The sequence below is a fragment of the Acipenser ruthenus genome, chromosome 38, assembly GCF_902713425.1.
Source record: "Acipenser ruthenus chromosome 38, fAciRut3.2 maternal haplotype, whole genome shotgun sequence".
NCBI classification, from domain to species: domain Eukaryota; kingdom Metazoa; phylum Chordata; class Actinopteri; order Acipenseriformes; family Acipenseridae; genus Acipenser; species Acipenser ruthenus.
Window position 1 is genome coordinate 731,278 of NC_081226.1, and position 21,796 is coordinate 753,073.

The window sequence follows — 21,796 nt, forward strand, 5'->3', positions numbered from 1 at the left end:
AGCAGGTCTGCGTTGGTGTGCATTTTAATGGGAGTCTGCTTGTTTGTGCACGAGTCATTGCCTTTTACAGGGTGTGTGTGTGTGTCTCCTTGTGCATGGCAGTGTGCCTTCACATGTGCACAGCGTGTGTCAGTGCATGAACACCATGGGGGGAGGAGGAGAAGAAAACAAAAAAAGCTTCCTGGAAACTGCTGAAACAACCAGTTAATTTTGGAAGCAGAATTTCCCCGAGATGCTCTGATCAGAAAGTCTTGTGCTGCTGCTGGTATCGCTGTGCAGCCTCGTGCTTCTGTGGTCAAGGCAGGAAACCCACCTGCTGAGCGCAGAGCCCCGTCCTGCTTCAAACACACCTCCCCCTGAGGCGCTGCGGGCACACTGGTACCCTGAGAAGTATCCTACTTCGGTGTCTGTTTCATAAAAACTGTTGAGCAACGTTTTCCATGGGCTTATCCAGCTAATAACTCCCTGGCATCGACCCCCCCACCACCACAACAAGCAACACAGAACTTTGGCAGGAAAAATAATATTGCTCACCAGAGATGATAAAAAAAAATACTGCATGGGGTCGTGTGACACATGAGAATATAACGCCACTCCTCGGGCTGGGGAGCTTGGATACCACGCCTCTCTGTGCTTTACAATGCTTCCCTATGCTTTACCACACCTCTCTGTGCTTTACAATGCTTCCCTATGCTTTACCAGACCTCTCTGTGCTTTACAATGCTTCCCTATGCTTTACCATACCTCTCTGTGCTTTACAATGCTTCCCTATGCTTTACCAGACCTCTCTGTGCTTTACAATGCTTCCCTATGCTTTACCAGACCTCTCTGTGCTTTACAATGCTTCCCTATGCTTTACCACACCTCTCTGTGCTTTACAATGCTTCCCTATACTTTACCACACCTCTCTGTGCTTTACAATGCTTCCCTATGCTTTACCACACCTCTCTGTGCTTTACAATGCTTCCCTATGCTTTACCAGACCACTCTGTGCTTTACAATGCTTCCCTGTGCTTTACCAGACCTCTCTGTGCTTTACAATGCTTCCCTATGCTTTACCAGACCTCTCTGTGCTTTACAATGCTTCCCTATGCTTTACCACACCTCTCTGTGCTTTACAATGCTTCCCTATGCTTTACCACACCTCTCTGTGCTTTACAATGCTTCCCTACGCTTTACCAGACCTCTCTGTGCTTTACAATGCTTCCCTATGCTTTACCACACCTCTCTGTGCTTTACAATGCTTCCCTATGCTTTACCAGACCTCTCTGTGCTTTACAATGCTTCCCTATGCTTTACCACACCTCTCTTTTACTATGGGAAACTTTTAGAAGGATAGTTACTGTGCCTGTCTTGTATGTTCTGAAGTAAAATCGTAGAATGCAGAAAAGTTAAGAAAAGACAACTTTCTTGGGAGCCGTGCAAATTAAAAAAAGATCTCTATTAACCTGAGATAATAAAATCTACATTATGTGTGCAAATGTTTCATCAGTGTTTTCACACCATCTTGGACTCCCTTGAATGACTTGAATAAGTAGAATTATTTATTTATTTATTTTATATCGAGAGTGTGTATTCTGAGCTGAATGAGAGTCAGTGCTTTACTATCCTCTGTGCATCTCTGCTTGTGCTGGTAAACCTGGCTGTGTGTGTTACCACACTAACCTCAGCTCCCTCTCTATCTCTCTCTCTGCCCCCCCCACCTCTCTTCTCGCTCGCATGCTTTCGTGGAAACCCCCCCCCCCCCCCATGAACTCTGCATTCTCGAAAATCACACGACACAGCGGAGACCACACTGCCTGCTTCCACTTCCTCACCTTTCTCACACGGAAGCATTGTAAAGCACAGAGAGGTCTGGTAAAGCATAGGGAAGCATTGTAAAGCACAGAGAGGTCTGGTAAAGCATAGGGAAGCATTGTAAAGCACAGAGAGGACTGGTAAAGCATAGGGAAGCATTGTAAAGCACAGAGAGGTCTGGTAAAGCATAGGGAAGCATTGTAAAGCACAGAGAGGTCTGGTAAAGCATAGGGAAGCATTGTAAAGCACAGAGAGGGCTGGTAAAGCAGGCAGGTGGAGCAGAGACACAGCCACTGCTGCAGCTCTGCAGAGAAACCACAGCGAGAGAGAGAGACACACACCGACACGCTGAGAGAAACCACAACACTGCACTGTACCAGCAAGACAGGGAGCTGAGAGCAATACTGACACACACACTGACACACACTGAGACACAGACACTCACACACACTCTGCGCCGCCTAGCACCCCAGACTGGAACCCAGGCTTCCCGCGGTGCCGGCACCAGACAGGGAGAAACAGAAGTGTATAAATAGCGAGAGAGGAGAGAGAAGGAGAGGGTTTCATAGCAACCGCAGCCTCCTCTCATGTCTAATAGGGACAGAGCCTCCGTGTGACACGACATCTCACTGACACTTCAGGGAAACGCCAAGCAGGGTGCAGAGAACACGGAACAAACAGAACAGAACACGGAGCACGGAACCCGGAACCCGGAATCGGAACCCAGAACATACAAACAGAGCACAGAGCTAGAGAGCAGCACACAGGATAAACAACACAGTTCTGCTCTGCAGTGTTGAGGGGAGTTATCCTTCCTATAGACCTCTATACAGCTCTGCAGTGTGGAGTTCTCTTTCCTATAGACCTCTATACAGCTCTGCAGTGTTGAGTTCTCTTTCCTATAGACCTCTATACAGCTCTGCAGTGTTGAGTTCTCTTTCCTATAGACCTCTATACAGCTCTGCAGTGTGGAGTTCTCTTTCCTATAGACCTCTATACAGCTCTGCAGTGTGGAGTTCTCTTTCCTATAGACCTCTATACAGCTCTGCAGTGTGGAGTTCTCTTTCCTATAGACCTCTATACAGCTCTGCAGTGTTGAGTTCTCTTTCCTATAGACCTCTATACAGCTCTGCAGTGTTGAGTTCTCTTTCCTACAGATCTCTAGTACTGGCGTTACAATGTGGTCTATTAATCAGAAATTGTGGTTACAATGTTATTTCACGACAGTAGAGTGATCTTGAACTGCATTTACAATCTACAGTACCGTCTGTCTAACCCCATGACTCTGAACTCACTCAGTTCGCTGGAGCATTGTCGTTGTTTTTGTGTAGTTTAGCTCCGGCGTGGGAGGGCGAGAGGGAATTAATTATACAAGCGTGTAATATGCGAGTCAACGCTGACATCTAGTGGTCGAAACGCGGTACTGCAGGCAGTCCCCACACCCGAATGAATTGTTTGTTAAACGGGCTCCGGACTTCAACACGTCCGTGAGGTACGAGGTATAAAGGGCGTTCCTAATTAAGGGTACCTCATTTTTGAGTTTTGCTCAGTTTTATGTGCTGTTCAAATCCAATCCGTTCTTCAGATCACAAGTGAATGACGTAAAAAAAAAAAATATATATATATATATGCTAACCTTTGGAAACTCGTGCCGCGACCTCGCAGAAATTAATACCGGCAAGTAATGAGGAGGGGTGACGTGATTGCTGTCTTTAAAATCTGCGGGGCTGGTAAAGTTAACCCCTAACACACAGAAAACAGGACCAGGGGACACACGACTGGACATGAAGAGGAGACAGACTCAGGACAGAGGGGAGGAGACGCTTCTTCACACAGAGAGAGTGGTGAGGGGGGTGGGATGGACTCGCTGGTCGTGATGTGGAGGCTGAACCACGAGGCGCCCTTTTTGAGATGAATCCGTTAAATACCAAACACATTGTCCTTTGAAACGCTTTTTTTAAAGTCGACACGCAAGCTGTATTTGTATATTTATTTTTGCGATGTGATACATTCCATTTAGGCTTAAGTTTTGCGGTTAACAAACATGAGAGAAAGTTACAGCACTGTAGTTAAAAGACACAAGTAAAGTAACGGGTAGATGCCAGCCAGTTAAAAATGCTCCCAAAATAAATAAATAAATAAATAAATAAATAAAATGGGAAAGTAGCCTGGCCTCCATTGAGGACAACGGCACCTGATGGGTTAATCCGCTGCTGGGACCCGGATGAGCACGGCTGGCTTGAAAGGGCGGCTCTGGTTTCTAAATGTGTTTATGTTCTTACTGGAAAAAATAAAACCAGATGAAAGTAACTTGGAAAGCATGTTTATAATAGTTTTGAAGATTAAAAAAATAAATAAATAAAAAATAAAAAAAAAAGTGAAAATGCTTATCTTGGAATTTATTATTATTATTATTATTATTATTATTATTATTATTATTTTATTTTTATTGTCTTGTACAAACGCCAGTAAGAAAATCACATCATCTCAAACGCGATCAATTAAACAGAGCAAGTGGAGCAGATGTAATTAAGAAACAGCTTCCTGAAAACACAACCCCCCCCCCAACCAACCAACCAACCAACTCCCCCCCTCCCCGAAACACACACCTTCAAATACCAAATCAGCACAAATTAACCCATTTAATAACTGTCCGCATTCCACACCTGCCAAAGTAATTTATTTTTTAATTATGTTTTTTTTTTAACAAAAGCACACACAATCACACAATATTTACACAATTACCTTCCATCCGTGGACAATCAATCTCGTGGCTGAACCGAGCGCAAAGTCGGTGACAGAATAAAATGCATCAATTCAGCAGCCGCAGCGCGATATGAGGTGAAAAAATAAATAAAATAATAATAAAAACAACATTACAACCTTTACACATTTCTTACAGCTGCACGCATCTTATTGGAAGTAGAAAATGTATAAAAGTCAATTACACAAATTTACAAATAGTATTTTTTTTTTTTTTTTTTTTTTTACAAATGTAGTGATTTCTGTCTTTTTCATCTGCCCGCCTCCCTTCATCTACTGGTACATGCAAAACGATTTCAGGAACGCTGCTTGTTTGTTTGTTGTGGTCTGTAAGGGGAGTCGACGGTTCAGAAGCACAGCGCTGCCGTCGACATCTCGTCATGAAGAGCAAAACCACCGCCAGCGCGGATACCATCACTGGAGCCACGACTAGGAGGATCCGAAACTGTCTTTGGTGCATTCCCAATACAAGAGGAGGAACTATACACAAAACAGAGAAAAAATAAATAAATACAAGTTATGACTAATCCAGATCTGCAGGAAGTGAAGCCGGGCCTGTGTAAGCAAGCAGAAAGGAACCTCTCACAGCAGGACTACACTTCCCAGAATGCACTGGGGTGCGGGTAAAAAGCCTGATAGGACCCAAACTGTGCTAGTGTACATGGAGTCATGTGTTAACCCTACGCACTGAAATCTACAATAAGGTCTCCCTGTATGATAGCTGTGAATACCTCTACCCCCCCCTGTATGATAGCTGTGAATACCTCTACCCCCTCCTGTATGATAGCTGTGAATACCTCTACCCCCTCCTGTATGATAGCTGTGAATACCTCTACCCCCTCCTGTATGATAGCTGTGAATACCTCTACCCCCTCCTGTATGATAGCTGTGAATACCTCTACCCCCTCCCTGTATGATAGCTGTGCATACCTCTACCCCCCCTGTATGATAGCTGTGAATACCTCTACCCCCTCCTGTATGATAGCTGTGAATACCTCTACCCCCTCCTGTATGATAGCTGTGAATACCTCTACCCCCTCCCTGTATGATAGCTCTGAATACCTCTACCCTCCCCCCCGTGCTCTTGCTGTGAATGCTCACCTGTGCTGTGCTTGGCTGCTGTGACAGTCAGGGGTCTGGTCAGCCTCTGCTCCAGCACTCTGTGAATCAGCACAAAGGTGTAGTTGGCCTCCAGAGAGCTGGGCAGGACCATCTTGCTGGAGATGCTGTAGTGGCCACTGGGCTCCAGGGACTGAGTGGTGTGGCTGTGCTGGGTGATCCCCTCTCCGGTCTCGTTGAGCCACTCCACCCTCGCCGCGGGATACCCGCCCCAGGCACTGAATCTCAGCACCACCCAGTCGGGCTGCATCGCCAAGTCCATGGTCAAGCGCGGCTCACTGAATTCAGCTGGAGAATCAACGAGCGAGCATCAATACCACACAGAGCAGACACTCAGAGATGCAAGTTGAAAACTAACAAATCTGGGGCAGATAAATGTGTAATTATTTGATCGTGCGGAAGTTTGGGGATTTCCAGAAGGGTTGGTGTCTGAGCCCAGATGACTCCGCTACCCTGGATTCCACAGCAAGCCATGGGGGCAGGAAGCAAAAAAAAAAACAACCTTGATTGTGGAATTTAAATTAAAAGGGGAGGTTGTGAAGCAAGAGCAGAACAGTATGGGTGTCTGGTTCCAGTTCAGGGGGGATATACTGATAGAGGCTGGTTTATAAACACTCACCTGCCACTATGAGCTGCACGTCTCCCTTGGTGTTCTCCACTTGGTTGGTGACAGCGCAGGTGTACCAGCCCTCATCCTCCCCCCGCACCTGTTTCAGTCTGAGGGAGGCGTTCCCCACACTGAGCTGCTCTGGGAACAGCTGGGTCCGATTCCTGTAGGTTTCATTCTGCAGAGCCAGCTGGTCCTGACCGTAATAGAAACTGTGGACCACCCGATAGTCAGGGCGTTGCCAGGTAACCACCACTCTGGTGAGATCAGCCCCCGCTTTATAGGAGAAAGAGCAGCTGAGAGTGACATCACTGCCGGGAGGTGACATCACTGGAGTCCGGGGCACTGTAACTGCAACACAGACTGGAACAAGATTTAAATGATAGTTGAGAAGCTGTTCTTCAGTTGCCAGTCACAGACACACGTCACATAGACTAGACCAGCCAGTGTCTTTATGTCAGTAACCCTCCGTCCCATCCAGCTCCCTTTGTATTTCTGGCATTAGAGTTCAGGCCGGAGTTGATTACACAGCGCAGGTGCGTAACAAACACATGCTGTCTTATCTAGGTGTCTATAACAGGCAGTGTTTAAAGAAAAGGGCTTGTAACCAGGAGGTCCCCGGTTCAAATCCCATCTCAGCCACTGACTCATTGTGTGACCCTGAGCAAGTCACTTAACCTCCTTGTGCTCCGTCTTTCGGGTGAGACGTAGTTGTAAGTGACTCTGCAGCTGATGCATAGTTCACACACCCTAGTCTCTGTAAATCGCCTTGGATAAAGGCATCTGCTAAATAAACAAATAATAAATAATAATTAGAAGCGAGCAACAGCTCCTGAACTCGGGTCAAAGCATCTTAAACACTGATGGGAACATAACAAGTTTTGAAATTATTTTTCCCCCAGTAGTGCATACAGCTCCTGCAAGCATACCCCCCCCCCCCCCCCCCCGAAAGCAAACTTACCGTGAAGAGACGTGTGAAAAACACACCAGAAGACTATCAGGATGCGCCCCATGAAGACGCTGGGAAAAATCCAAACCTACAGAACACAAGGAAAACTCCATATAGAGGGTAGATGTAACACAGGGACATTTATCAACGGTCTAATCACCGCGTTTTATATGAATACAGTATTTTTTTTTTTGTTTTGTGTATTAACTTAAGTTTTGATAGACTTAAAACAACTTTTCAAATCGTTTCTATATTATTATTATTATTATCAAGGTCGTAGCAAGTTATGAGGCACAAGCCTCGGTTAAAATCATTATATATATATTTATTTATTTTAAGGCTCTTTTACACGTTGATTTGCAGACAAAATCAAATGCATTTCCTCCCTGGTCGTGTGCCTGCATTAATACCGAAGTCCCGCTGATATCTGCAGCCTCCGTTATCTTCATAATCTTTTACTGTCATTGCAGACTACAAAGACAACCACTCGATATTTATTTTATTTTTAAACGCGGGGATTCACTTCTACTCCCCGCCAATAACGTGCAGAATAAAACGAATCGCTCTGCATTCATAAGTAGCGCTCTTATAATGCAAACGCAGAATTAATAATTATTCATTTTATTTAGAGGCTTGTGGTCTGCAAGATTAGGATGTAAAATTAAATCTAGTGTCTACAACGCATATTCTGGCATGGTTGCATCCCTTATGGTCTTCTATATTATCCATGGATGGCTACGGCACTGATAATTAATATTATAATCATCGCTTACCTTAGACTGCACAGGATTTGACCAGCATTCAAATTAAAAACAGCATCAATTCAAACTTTTCGCGCTGCACAACTTCCTGGACCGCGCAGCCGCTGCAATCTTCATTCTCATTGGCTCATTGAGTTATTGTCCAGCCCCCCTAACGGAATAAAACGTCCCGAGCGAATCAAATTCAAAAAATGCTTTATTGGCATGACAAAATGAAATTGAGTTTTGCCAAATGTGAGGGTGTGGAACCAACTCCCCAGTAATGTTGTTGAAGCTGACACCCTGGGATCCTTCAAGAAGCTGCTTGATTAGATTCTGGGATCAATAAGCTACTAACAACCAAAACGTTTGTCTTGTCTGTCTTATTTTGTCCTGCTGCTGTCCAGGGTATTTGTTGTGGCCTCACAGGAATCCCCTCTTTCTTTTATTTTCAAATAAACCTGTATTAAGAATTAACACTGTTTCCCCAGAGCCCTGCTTCACAGACATGACGATGTTACAATATATATGCATGTGTTTATTTATTTTCCGAGGTTGCTGTAATTGTTGAAGGTGGTGGAGCACGAAGGGAAACTCAATTGCTTCTATCTCTTCTGCAATGGCAATGAAGTTGGTCGCTCTGTTTGCTCAGTCGACGGTGCTGGGAAACCTCCTAAATCTGTCCTCGCTTCGTCTACGCAGACGGTGACGTCAGAGGCAGACTCCCGCAGGCGACGCGGGATTTTTAGGAGTTACTAGAACTCAGGCTGCGTTCACGGAGATCATTCTGCGCAGATATTGTGCAGAATCTGACCAATTTAGCCAATGATCTTCTATGAACTGGTCAGATTCTGCACAGAACCTGCGCAGAATGATCTCCGTGAACGCACCCTCTGCCTCTCTGTTCATGTGTTTCATTTAGGGCTAGGACTATAAGAAGGATAGGAAAATGATGTCACAAGTGGGCAGAGTTAGCAAACAGTGGCGCATTTCTGGAGCCCGTCGATCACTTTAACAGCGCACTCGCAATGCTGTTAACGTGTTCACGCTCGCCCTGGCAAAATGTCTCTTGACATAATTAAGCATTAATTCTCATAAATAACAATCAGTCACTTTATAGTAACGATATTTTGTACTGTTATTAAAAAGAATACCGGTATATCCTGGCGCTGCAACACAGCATCGCCGCAATGTATTCTGTATGGAGTGGGCTCCAGAAATGGCGCCTGTAATTGAGCACCGAACTGCATCACGGGATTGACTGTCCTATCCTTCTTTCTATGGTCCTAGATTTAGGGTTGCCACCCGTTCTGGTTTTGCCTGGATTGTTCTCTTTTTGAGGCAGCTGTCCTGGGAAATCTGTAAGACTTCCCGGGACATTAAATGCCAACGTATATAATTAATTAATTAATTTTTTGTACGAAATGACTCTGGTGTCCCGGTTTTTTGTAAGTCACAGGTGGGAACCCTAGTTTCGTTAGATACATCAACACATCTATTCTGCTAAGTTAAATACCCAGACCCCGTTAGAAACAGTTTGCACGTTGTTATACACAGAGCGTGCACAATGTGGAAAATGAATGGTATGTTATTTATAATAATCCTATTACAGCATTTAAACCGCACAATGACGGAGCGATGCCACTCTGTGCCAGGAGATGGCGACAGTGTATTCCGAGTGAGCGCCGCCCAGCCCCGTGTGCGTGTATTTTACACAGAAAAAAACAATATTGCAGCTGTTCAGCAAAACAGAACATCTGTCTTTCCCCGTAGCTGAAAAGCCTGGCCTAACTTTCAACACCAATACCGAAAATAAGATTTATTTTATTTTATAGATACGATGTAGAGTTTGTGTAACTTATTTTGAAACAAAATTATTATTATTATTATTATTATTATTATTATTATTATTATTATTATTATTATTATTTAAATCAACATAGACGATGTTTATATTGGCTTATGTGATAAAATGAAAATAAACAAATAATAATTGGACCTACAGCTCGGAGTTCACATTTTAAATGGATAGTGTCGTGCCGGAAGGTAGTCAGTGTTGTTTAAAAACGATCTTAAATAGTAATAAAATAATCGATTTGTAGTATTTGTAGGCACATGGCAGTTTTTCGACTTTTTTTTCCAGCATCCGTTACGTGCAGACCTGGAAACGAAGCCTGGATGCGGAAGACACATCTTAACCAAAACGTCACGGCATAAAAGAAACAAGACTTTTAAAATTTAACGTCACAAAGAATGACGCATGTGACCCACGCGTGTCTTCTTTGTGACGTTGGGTGTCAGTCTTTGTGACGTTGAATTTTGAAAGTCACTTATCTTTTTGAAAAGTTACCTGATTTGATTTATTGTGTTTCAGAGTACTGACAGAGATGGTCACTTTTTTTTCTGTGTGATATTCTTTAGAAAATATAGTATTTCATATTTATTTAAGTTCCTAAATAATAATAATAATAATAATACAAAAAAAAAAAACATAAGTGAGACGAAAGGATTTTAAAAAAATAGGTGAGTTTGTCTTTTATCTTTTATAAGCTAATTTAAATGGAAATGTGAAAGCCGGTTAATTTTCTAGAGGTTAATATTTGTTTTCTGGGTAGTAAAGTCAGGGAAACCTTAGTCAGATATTCTTGACTTCAGAAAACAAGCTTATTTTATATCAGAGATACGTGGTAGAGTTTGTGTAACTTTTGTTGTTGTCAGAAACGATTATTTGTGTTTTATTTCAAACAACACAGATGTCGTTTTTATTGGTTTGTTTGAGAAAATGAAAGACAACAAAAACAATTTGACCCACAGTCGCCAATAACACGGAGGGCTGCAGGCCGGGGACTCTTTGAACCCCTATATATGTTTTAGGGGCCCCTATATATATATAGCATTTAGAATATAATATACAATACATAAGCACGTCACTGCGATCGAGTCACGTGCCAGTTTTATAAGTTGTCCCGCGACACGCACTTAGAACGCACGAGAGCGGCGCTCAAAAAAAAAAAAAAAAAAAAAGGCGGGAAGCACGATAACTAACAAAGTCTTCGCGATGAGGAAGGTCTTTAAACTAAACAGATTTAAATAATATTTAGACTGACCGGTTGTGGAGTTTCATCCGTACGTTTTATTCCTTTAACTGGATTATGTTTGGGGGGGGGGTCTTGAGTTGACTTTTTAAGGAGACCGTTTTCATTGGATTGAGATAAAACATGCTGATGTCGTCTAACTTGTTTTTCAAGATGGCCCATGGGAAAAGGCCTTGTGTCACAATGGATGCGCAGAGTAACAAGGCAACCTGCTTGTTCACAGTAAGTCACTGTACAATTATGTACATTTATTATCTCTTAACAAAAAAAAAATGGTAAAACTGCTTATTAAGATAGATATTTTATATCTATATCAACGTGTCTTAAGTGCTGCCCGAGTGTGTGTGTGTCTATATATATATATATATATATATATATATATATATATATATATATATATATATATTTGTCAGTGTAAGACAGCTAAGGCGTGGGTATCACACTGTTATTAAAAAAAAAATGTAATGAAATGACTTCAGAATTCTATGACATCATCGCTTGCTGTTATTGCATCACTGTGGTATTAGTGGAATGACGTGACATCATCATTTTGAAAAGTGTTTTTGGCAATGCTGTGGGGTGTGAATCCCAGACTTGTTAGCTAGAGAATTATTTTATTATTTATTTTTATTTTATTTTATTGTATTTATTTAACCAGGAATGTCCCATTGAGATTTAAATCTCTCTTTTTTTTTCTCCAAGAGAGGTCTGGTCAAGGTGGTGACATATAAATAAGGGCTTCTGATTTTCAGTGTTTTCCGCCAACTTTTCCACTCTCCTTTACAAATTCAATTGATCCCTGTTCAGCCATTTGTGTGTGTGTTAATCACAGAGAAACGTGTTAATAGTAGAATTAATTTAATTGACAGGGTTTTATTTTCTGTGAAACAACAAAATGGTCTTTTAAATCGTAAGTTTTACTTTCTCATCTCAAAGCAGACTCCTGTAATGTAAACACAGCCACGCTGCAGAACGACTGTAATAAAGTGTGGCACCAGCATAAAACAAAAGCCATAGCCTGGACATCGTCGGTTCGAGTCCAGGCTATTCCACTGCCGACCTTGTAAGCTGCCCAAGAGCTGCGTTGTCCTCCGACGCTGCAGCTCTGAGGTGGCTGCATGGCAGGCCTGCAGTGTGAAAAGAAGCGGTCGGCTGACGGCACACGCTTCGGAGGACAGCGTGTGTTCGTCTTCACCGCTCCCGAGTCAGCGTAGGGGTGGCAGCGGTGAGCTGAGCCTAAATAATAATTGGATATGTCAAATTGGGAGAAAACGGTAAAATCAATACTAAATTAAAATAAATAAATAAATAAATCATTATAATGATGTCACACCCTTCGAACTCTGCGCAAATAGCAATACCACTTAACAGCACTGGAGATTCTGTGAAGAGTGACATCACTGCTTGATCACAGTCTTTCCTATTCGGAGATTTCATTTCTTTAGGAGGCACAGCGCCCAATTTTATTTATTTTTTTTACAGGTGACCTCAGAAGAGAAGGAGGAGGATGCGCTGATTCTGGATTTCGACCTCATTATCGACGATCTGCTGAACAGCCCTCCTCCACAACGGAGAAATGGAAGCTTTAAAACACCCGAACTGAAAGAGAAAGAGGAGAAGAAGGTGAGGTTCTGAGATTACCAGGCCAGGGCAAGAAACGAGACTGAAGGTAGAAGCCAGAGCTGAGGCTGGTAGAGCCCAGAGCTGAGGCTCAGGTAGAGACCAGGGCTGAGGCTGAAGCTGAGGCATGAATCTCAGACATTTTTAGCTAGCGAGTGCTCAAAATGTATTTATACTGATGCCACACCCTTCAAACTCAGCAGATATAGCAATACTGGTCAACGTCACTGGAGATTTTGTCAAACCACTGCAGTCTTTCCTATTCAGAGATTTCATTTCTTTAGGAGGCACAGCGCCCAATTGTTTGTTGTTTTTTATACAGGTGACCCCAGCAGAGGAGGAGGATTTGGAGAGTCTGGATTTAAAGGGTCTGAGTCGCGTTATGGACGAGCTTCTGTACAGCCCTCCGTCACGCCGGAGAAATGGAAGCTTTAAAACACCCGAACTGAAAGAGAAAGAGGAGAAGAAGGTGAGGTTCTGAGATTACCAGGCCAGGGCAAGAACCGAGGCTGAAGGTAGAGGCCAGGGCTGAGGCTGAGGCATGAATCTCACGCTTGTTAGCTAGAGAATTATTTATTTATTTATTTGTGTTGTTTTGTTTATTTAACTAAAAAAGTCCTGTTGAGATTTTAATCTCTTTTTTCCCCCCCAAGTGAGACCTGGCTAGGAAGGTGGCATATAATACAAATAGTCTTCTGCAGCCAGACACGAGTACAGATCCACGCAGCTTCCCTCCTTGCTGCCCTGGTGGCGTCTCTTCCAGTCTCCGTGCTCCTCTCTCGCACTCCGGGGGTTTAAAGGTGTGTGGATTGGCTTGCATCTTTCACCGGCTCTGCGCACCTACTTGATCCACTAGTACGCGGGTCGATCTTGCTGGTCTGTATTTCTCTTACCTTGGCACCGTTCGTGTGTTTTTCTCTCTGTTCATGCGAGTCAGAGCCCTCTTGTTATTGTCTGTGAAGGGTATACTGTAAAAACCAAAGAACGCGTTACGCGCTTAATATCTAAATGGCACCCGTGTATAGAAAAATAAAAGCGTTCTGTTTCTAAACAGCTGTGTTTATACGTCATCAGGTGTAACACTGGTGTTTGGTCATTTGGAACTCTAAATAACTGTTAAACGTTTTGTGTTTAATCTCTACCGTTTTTGCTAAGTTTAATGTTTAGATTTTAAACAGCAGCCCGGTTATAAGGGATAAGGGCGTCTGCTACTAAATAAATAATAATAAACGCGTACAAATGTTTTAAGTGTTACAAATCATAAACACGTCCAGGAGTTTACAAAGTAAACACCACAAGGTGTTTAAATCCTAAACACATTTAGAATTGTAAACGTAATGACGTGTTTGAAAAGTGTTACAAGTAAGTGTTTTAAAGTTAAACACTCGGTTTTACAGTGAGATTAGGGCAGGTGAACACACCTGTGATAGTTAATGTGAGAGTCGGGCGTCAGCAAGCTCAATCTGTATTAGGTGTTGGTGCTCAAGCATCATAAATCAACAATTACTGAATAAAACAAAACATTCAGAATAATACGAGTGAAAAATAACAGTCAGTCCACACAATAGTTAAAAACTAATTGAATTCGTTCCATACTCAAACAAACTGATCATTCATGACATGTGCATCTGTTTAGTTTCAGTGCTACACTTCAGCACATCTGATGCCTGGAAATGACTGAGAGGAAGCATCTCAGAGCATTAAAGATCACAGAGCTTACAGGGCCGACCCAACGACCTGAAGGAGCGAGACTTTAAAATGGGTCTCACTGCTTCTTATACCGTTCCCTTGTGATAATAAAAAATGTGAAGTGGTGTTTCCGTGCCGGTCCAATAGATGGCAGTGTTGCTCCGTAAAGCGTCCGGTGTTGAATTCATACAGCGAGGAACTCAGAGGCGAGGTCTGGAAGTAAATCTATGACTTTTAATAAACATTTGAGACTATTTGAATCATTCTGAAGACAGGGGTTGGGTGTCTCTGAGTTTCAGACTTCCGAAGACAATCTGGCTTCATGAAACAAGCGCATTCTTTTAATCAGTTTGAATGACGAACAGCCGTCCCCGCTGAGGTTTTTCCTTCGAAGGAACTGGAATTCATATTTTAGAGACATCATTGTTGCGATCGTTCAACTGCTGTCGTTTGAAGCCGATTTAAAATCGACTAACAAACAGTGGCTTCCATTGAGGTCATTTGTCACCAAGCTCTATTTTAACAGAATGTTAGTCAATGATGTTTTAGAAATCGATTAAATGGGAATAGAGATTTGTTTTAAAAAGAAATTGGAAATGGATTTGGATTTGATAGAAAAACGGAAATAAGAAACAACCCTGGCGCATTAGGATTGACGGGGCCCTGGTGTAAGACTGAAGTAGACCCCAAACAAAACAAAAACAAAAACAAGAATGAATAAAGACAGTGCAGCTGACCAAGTTACGTTTAATACAAACACGCCCATCGTGTGCTTGTGTTGTCTTTACTGAACAATGGCACATCTTATTTCATTTAATAAACTGACATTCAAAAAATAAATAAATTAACAATAACAACAACAACAACAACAATAATAATAATAAATAGCTTTTGTAAATAATAAGACACATCAGGCAGCTGAGCAATCACGTGACCAACTGCCAATCTGGTCGCTCTGATTTGCACTTTCGTGTTTTGATTGACAGTCCGGCCAACACGATCTTGCTGCGGTGTATTTTTTCTAATCCCAGAAAGAGGGTTATGCTGCTGGGAATGTGACGTCACCAGCTTCTCTCCCAAACGCAGACAAATGGGACACTTTTATATACACTGAATTTCCACACAGAAATGAACTTTCAGGGCTCGGCTGCATTGGTGGCTTTAGAGCTTGCCTCATCTCACCGACAGGGGGCAGCATAGTAACGGCAAAGCATCACACATCACTGGCATGTTAAAAGAAATCCTGGAGGAGTTGCAGGTCAAGTTCCTTCAGGCAGAGTTCCCCTGCTCCCTCCATCCAGTCACTGCAGCATAAAGGTATACCCTCAGGGGTAGCTGGGCTGGTTTCTGAGCAGAGGGAGGGATCGCTCAGCCTGTCACAGCTGCTCAAGCTCCATGAAGAAACATGCCGAGCACCAGCAGCAACACAAGCAGCAGTGAGAATGTAACAGGCAGCCGGCTTCTCTGTTCAATACGAACGCCTGCAGAAAGAGGAGACGAGCGCTGACATACTGTACCAACATGGAGCAGAGTGGAGGTGTACAGTGGGAAACTACTGTCCTCGAGGGGGGGTAGTGTCTGACAGGGGACTGCATTGGGAGAGGACACCAGATCAACATGAGGGGGGGTAGTGTCTGACAGGGGATTGCATTGGGAGAGGACTCTAGATCAAAACAAGGGGGTATTTGTTTCTCAAAGCCTGAAGTAGACTGTCCAGTCGATATATGATTAATTAAAACTTCTGCATTCAGTGTCTATATAATATTAACTGAACTGTAAAGGAGAACTCTGCTGCTATCTTAATGAAATGAAACAAAGCTCGCCTTTCATTTCTTTATCTGAGCGTGTTCAACATTTAACAGCGTTCTCTTTGTGAATGTTTTATGTAACAAGGCCAGGCACTTTCACAGTTCATGGCCTGACTACTGCACACATGACTAATCTCAACAGGGTCTGGTAGCAACGGACAAGGAGTCTTCTGTAATCGGCTGCCCGCTGAACTTCAGTAAAGAGCTGCAGCAGAGAGGGAACAGAATCGGATGATCTGAATTGAGGTTGACTCGGGTTGACTGAATTATAAAAACGATGATCCCTCACCCCCGCGTGCTCAGCCCCGATTTCTCTCCACATGCCCTTACCTGTGCTTGGGTGCAGGGTGACAGCTCGGCTCACTCTCTGCTCCATCACGGGGTGATCCAGCTCGAAGGTGAAGGTCTCTGCTTCATTCACCACCGCCTCCAGCTCACTCTGGATCTGGTAGAGCCCGCTGCTGTCCACAGACTGGTTGGTGCGGCTCTGGTTTGTGATGTCACTTCCTGCCGCATTCAGCCACAGCAGTGTGGGCCGGGGATAACCGCCCGCCACCTTGACAGTCAGGGTCACAGGATCACCGGGGCGAGGCAGGCCAATCGCTAACTGCGGCTCGCTGAAAGGGGCTGGACAGACACAGAAACACAGCCAATGAACACTGAGGGTTCTGGAGCAGAGAGCCTTCAATAAAGCACATGGTTAATATGCATGGAACACAGTGTTAAGAGCACATCACAGTACTATCATGGACTCCCTTGTAAAAGTAATAGCACAGCAAAGTGTAATAAAGCACAGTGAAAGCACGGTAAAGCAGGAGGTAAGTGTTATGAAGCACAGAAAGGTATGAAAAAGCACATTTAAAAACCATGGCAAACCAGAGTAAACTATGGCAAACACACTGCATGATCATGGGAAAGCTGCTAAATGACCATGGGAATTTACAGTGATAAACTTGAATAAGGGCATTTCCACACACGCACAGGTTAGTATTACAACCAGCACCACTGCAAGTCAGCAATGCAAAAACAAAACAGAGATGATACAAATGATCCAGACCTGTCAGCTATACAATGCTAGTTAATGAAGTGTCAGCATCAGTGCCGGGGTGAGTGCTCCCCAGTCTCCTATTACAGGTGGTACTGTCTGTAGGAACATGTTGTACAGAAAGCTGGCTGACAGAAGGACTGAATACGGGGGGACAAACATGCTTAGGCAAGAGAAGCTGCAGCCGCCAAGCTTGTCTGAGTCTGTTTCTTTGTCAGGGACGGTTGCCTCTCGTCTGCAAAGAGACGCTTTTGTTTTTGCATGGCCAGCCAGGGTTGGGATCAATTCCTTTTTTAATCAATTCCAATTCCTTTATTTAAAAAAAAACAAAAAAAAACCTCCCAGTTGTTATTTTAGAGACGTAATAATAATTGCCGCGATGGTTCAGCTGCTTTCAATTGAAGCCAATGTTAATCGATTAACAAAACAGCGACTGATTGAAGTAATTTGTTGTCACTGTGTGAGGAGCTCGTATGAACAGGATGCTGATAAATGCAATTTTGATCAATGAGGTGTGGGAGGTAATGAAAAGGGAAAGGGAATTGAAAAAACGGAACTGACCCCAACCCTGGTGGCAGTTATGAATCAAAGCGTTGTGTGTGGTTCCTGTTACCTTCAGACCGACTTCCGATTTCTCTGCAGGAATACAGATCATCGTTCCTCTTCTCCGTCGATAACAATCAGCGCTTCCCTTGTTTTGAAATGTGTACAGCTTCAAATGACATGCTAGTGTATTTATTTCATATATTTAGAGTACTCAATTATTTAACCCCTGATTTGCTCCCCTATGTAGAATGTCCTTTCTCCCCTCACCGCAGTGATTCCTCACACAGCTCAGGAGAAGTGAAGGTTCAGCGGGCGTCCTCCAATCCCACGAGCGAGCCAGCTTCCTCTTCCACACCCAGGAACTCCAGAGCGGAGGTCAGCAAGCGACCGGCCTCCGGGGGACAAAGGCCAGCCCTGCAGGTGTCCGTCCGAGCTCACTGGACGCCTGGCCGGTAGGGTCCGCTGCAGCGCGATGAGGAGAAACCTGAGCTCGCCTGGCATGTGCTGTGTGTGTGTTTAACATGTCCCCTCTCCCTTGAATTACCTGCCATGGTATAATAGTCAATGTCAGGCTGGTTTATAAACACTGACCTGCCACTATGAGCCGCATGTCTCCCTTGGTGCTCTCCACTTGGTTGGTGACAGCGCAGGTGTACCGGCCCTCATCCTCCCCCCGCACCTGTTTCAGTCTGAGGGAGGCGTTCCCCACACTGAGCTGCTCTGGGAACAGCTGGGTCCGATTCCTGTAGGTTTCATTCTGCAGAGCCAGCTGGTCCTGACCGTAATAGAAACTGTGAACGACATGATCGGCAGGAGGGCGTTGCCAGGTAACCACCACTCTGGTGAGATCAGCCCCCGCTTTATAGGAGAAAGAGCAGTCGAGAGTGACATCACTGCCGGGAGGTGACATCACTGGTGACCGGGGCACCACCACTGCCAATGAAACTGTGGGAAGGAAGGCAGACAATGAAGTCACTACATTCTGAATTCAAACTATCTCTCTCTGTGAGATGTCTGCTCGCTCAGAGGGGGTGTGGCAATGTGCCCCGCCCCTGTGTGAATTTGTGTTATATGTTGTATGTTGCGTGTGTTAATGTTGGTGTATAGTCATTGGTACACGGGATATAAACGGGTCTGTGTTTCATGTGTATTTAAAAATGTAGATTTATATTTAGGCACGAGGATGGCACAGATCACTTCACGTGCTGGTTAAATGTAATATGTGAGCACGGGGTTGCACAGAATTAATTCACGTGCTGGGATTCAAGTGAATAATTAATTAGTAATTGAATCCCAGCACAACAGTATATATAGATGCACATTTCTTTCACTCGTGGTTGGGTGTTCGGTGAGTGGAGAACGAGTGTGGAGAAGGAGAAACTAAATAGTAAAGAAAGTAAGAACGTAAATATAAGTGTTTCACTCACCGTGTTTGTTTTGTTTGTCTCTTTATTTTGGCGTATAGTGCCGTGTCCTGTTTTTATGTTTAAAACCTTTTATTTTCTGGTCTGTTAATTATTAAATGCTGAGCGCGATCACGCGCTCAGCTTCACCAAAACTCCAAGTCTTTGTTTATTTATTTCCCGGCTCTGGTCTGACGCCACCCACTCCGGCCGTCTTTGTGACAGGGGGCTACAAACAGAGGGGGTTATTTTGGAACATGTAGCCCGACTACGCCAGTTCAGTGCGATAAAAGCACACAGCAGTATTAGATCACTGATCAGGTTCTTTTTATTTGGATACAGAGTTAAAATACTGGGAACAGCGTCACCAAGAAAAACAGAGTCAACAGATCCATATAAAAGCCGAACGTTTTTATCTGACAGCGCAGTTAAAAGAAGCACCAACACATTGTTCAATATCCATGTGATCAACAGTGTCCACTAACAGGTCATCATAACAGACATATGCGGAAAACTATCAACAATTCAATTAGTCGGTACCCAATCAGGCATAACAAGTGAATGAAGTGGAGAAGCTACTAAAAAGTGACAAATCAATTACAAAGTGTTAATTATAAAAATTTAAACACACAAGTGACAAAAAACATATGTGAAAGATAACAGGGGCATTAGTGACCCTGTTACACACACAACGCCCAGCCAGCGTCATCGTTTCCATTTCAAAATACAATGTCGTTGATCGATGAAACAGGAGCCACATCTGTCCAGAGATGACAGAAGGAGAGGCGATGACTTTTATTGGATGAACTCAACAATGATTAATAAGAACATAAGAAAGTTTACAAACGAGAGGAGGCCATTCAGCCCATCTTGCTCGTTTGGTTGTTAGTAGCTTATTGATCCCAAAATCTCATCAAGCAGCTTCTTGAAGGATCTCAGGGTGTCAGCTTCAACAACATTACTGGGGAGTTCGTTCCAGACCCTCACAATTCTGTGTAAAAAAGTGCCTCCTATTTTCTGTTCCGAATGCCCCTTTATCTAATCTCCATTTGTGACCCCTGGTCCTTGTTTCTTTTTTCAGATCAAAAAAGTCCCCTGGGTCGACATTGTCAATACCTTTTAGGATTTTGAGAATCGCAAGCTTTCAAGACCTCAAAGGTCTCTTCTTCAGGTGAAAGTAGGGCAGAGAGAGAGATTGATGTGACATTCAAAGGTGGCATCAGAAGTTTAATATAAATAACCCATTTTGAATCCCTACAATGTTAATGCAAGAAAAAAAAAGCTGTGTTGGAAAAAAATAAATAAACAGGGCGTGTGGGACCACAGTTTTGAACCCCTGCTCTAAGGCCATGCTGTTTACTGTAGGTCTCAATAAAGCTGTATAAAAGAATAAATCTTACTGGTTAGAAGCAGAGGCAGAGCAAACAGACAGGAGCTGAGCGTCCTCATCATAACACCACAGAAGAGCTGAGCATCCTCTTCATAACAGCACAGAAGAGCTGGGCATCCTCATCATAACACCACAGAAGAGCTGAGCATCCTCTTCATAACACCACAGAAGAGCTGAGCGTCCTCTTCATAACAGCACAGAAGAGCTGGGCATCCTCATCATAACACCACAGAAGAGCTGAGCATCCTCTTCATAACACCACAGAAGAGCTGAGCGTCCTCTTCATAACAGCACAGAAGAGCTGGGGAAATACAACAACAACAACAACAATAATAATAATAATAATAATAATAATAATAATAATAATAATAATAATAATAATTTTAACTAATACAGAGAGCAACATCATTCCACATATCACTGACAATATTAAACCAATGTTTATAAAACATATTGTTATTATTATGTATTATTATTAGTTTATAAAATGGCTTGTTTAAATCAAGTGCTGTGATTGGCTTAACAAGATCACATGACCATGCGGTAAGAATTGTCTTACCCCACAGCTATGACATCATAGACCAACTTATTTACCGGACCTATTAATATTACTACCCCTTAATAGTACCAGTTATCTAAACAGTGTTTCTGTAGGAAAAATATCATTATACAACTGAAACAGCATTTAAACCACCCAACAATCTATTTTGTTCATCTCTGTCACTACAGATTACAGAAAAAAATGGCAAATATACTGTGGTATTTAGTCAGAGAACAGAACAAAGAAAACTCTGAGGTAAGCAGAAGCAGTAACCCTGTATTCAAAAGCCATCTGAGAAATCACACACGCAGGTCTCACTCAGCATGTAAAATATACAGGTTATGAAGCAGCGGCATCTACTTCTTAAAATAAATATCACTTTATAAACCTGACTAGTGAGTATGCCATGTTTAAATTAGACACCACAGACACTGGCGTAGATTTAGCTAGGGACGGTAGGGACATGTCCCTACCAATGTCAAGGGACCGTTGAATTGTCCCTACCAATAATTTTGATAACTCTGAAACGTCTTTTGTCATGTTATTTTATCCGCTCCACAAAGGGTTAACTCTCTCAAGATCCCCTCGCTGCTCCTCCCTACTCCAAAAAAAAAAAAAACGCTAATTTGATTGGCTTAGGCACTAGGTTCTCAACCGGGCGGTGAACGTTTGAATAATAACGTA

The 21,796-nt window shown here is 43.2% G+C and overlaps 2 protein-coding genes across 4 annotated transcripts in view; both read right to left on the minus strand.

Moving 5' to 3' along the window:
- Positions 1 to 4,466: 4,466 nt before the first annotated feature.
- Positions 4,467 to 8,140, minus strand: LOC117969732 (CD276 antigen-like). The gene is made up of 5 exons (XM_059009402.1): positions 8,009 to 8,140; positions 7,248 to 7,323; positions 6,299 to 6,649; positions 5,662 to 5,967; positions 4,467 to 5,040 (listed from the first exon to the last, which is right to left on the minus strand). The coding sequence occupies exons 2-5, from the start codon at positions 7,297 to 7,299 to the stop codon at positions 4,742 to 4,744; spliced, it is 1,008 nt and encodes a 335-aa protein (XP_058865385.1). The 5' UTR covers positions 7,300 to 7,323; positions 8,009 to 8,140; the 3' UTR covers positions 4,467 to 4,741.
- A 7,293-nt stretch (positions 8,141 to 15,433) lies between these two features.
- Positions 15,434 to 21,796, minus strand: part of LOC117964801 (CD276 antigen-like) — a 41,767-nt gene continuing 35,404 nt past the window's right edge. Inside the window, exons 2-5 of one of the 3 annotated variants that reach the window (XM_059009407.1) lie at positions 20,582 to 20,680; positions 18,370 to 18,723; positions 16,518 to 16,814; positions 15,434 to 15,860 (exon numbers count right to left, since the gene is read on the minus strand). In XM_059009407.1, the coding sequence (XP_058865390.1) occupies positions 15,766 to 15,860; positions 16,518 to 16,814; positions 18,370 to 18,723; positions 20,582 to 20,680 (845 nt within the window). In that variant the 3' untranslated portion in view covers positions 15,434 to 15,765. The other 2 variants (XM_059009408.1, XM_059009411.1) reach the window with 2 other exon arrangements.

Bases quoted from the DNA above. Each gene is read 5' to 3' on its own strand.
- LOC117969732 (XM_059009402.1), bottom strand. From the start codon at position 7,299: ATGGGGCGCATCCTGATAGTCTTCTGGTGTGTTTTTCACACGTCTCTT. The intron at 6,650-7,247 runs GTAAGTTTGCTT...ATCTTGTTCCAG, and splicing joins TTTTCACACGTCTCTTCACG to TCTGTGTTGCAGTTACAGTG. The intron at 5,041-5,661 runs GTGAGCATTCAC...TTTTGTGTATAG, and splicing joins AGCAGCCAAGCACAGCACAG to TTCCTCCTCTTGTATTGGGA.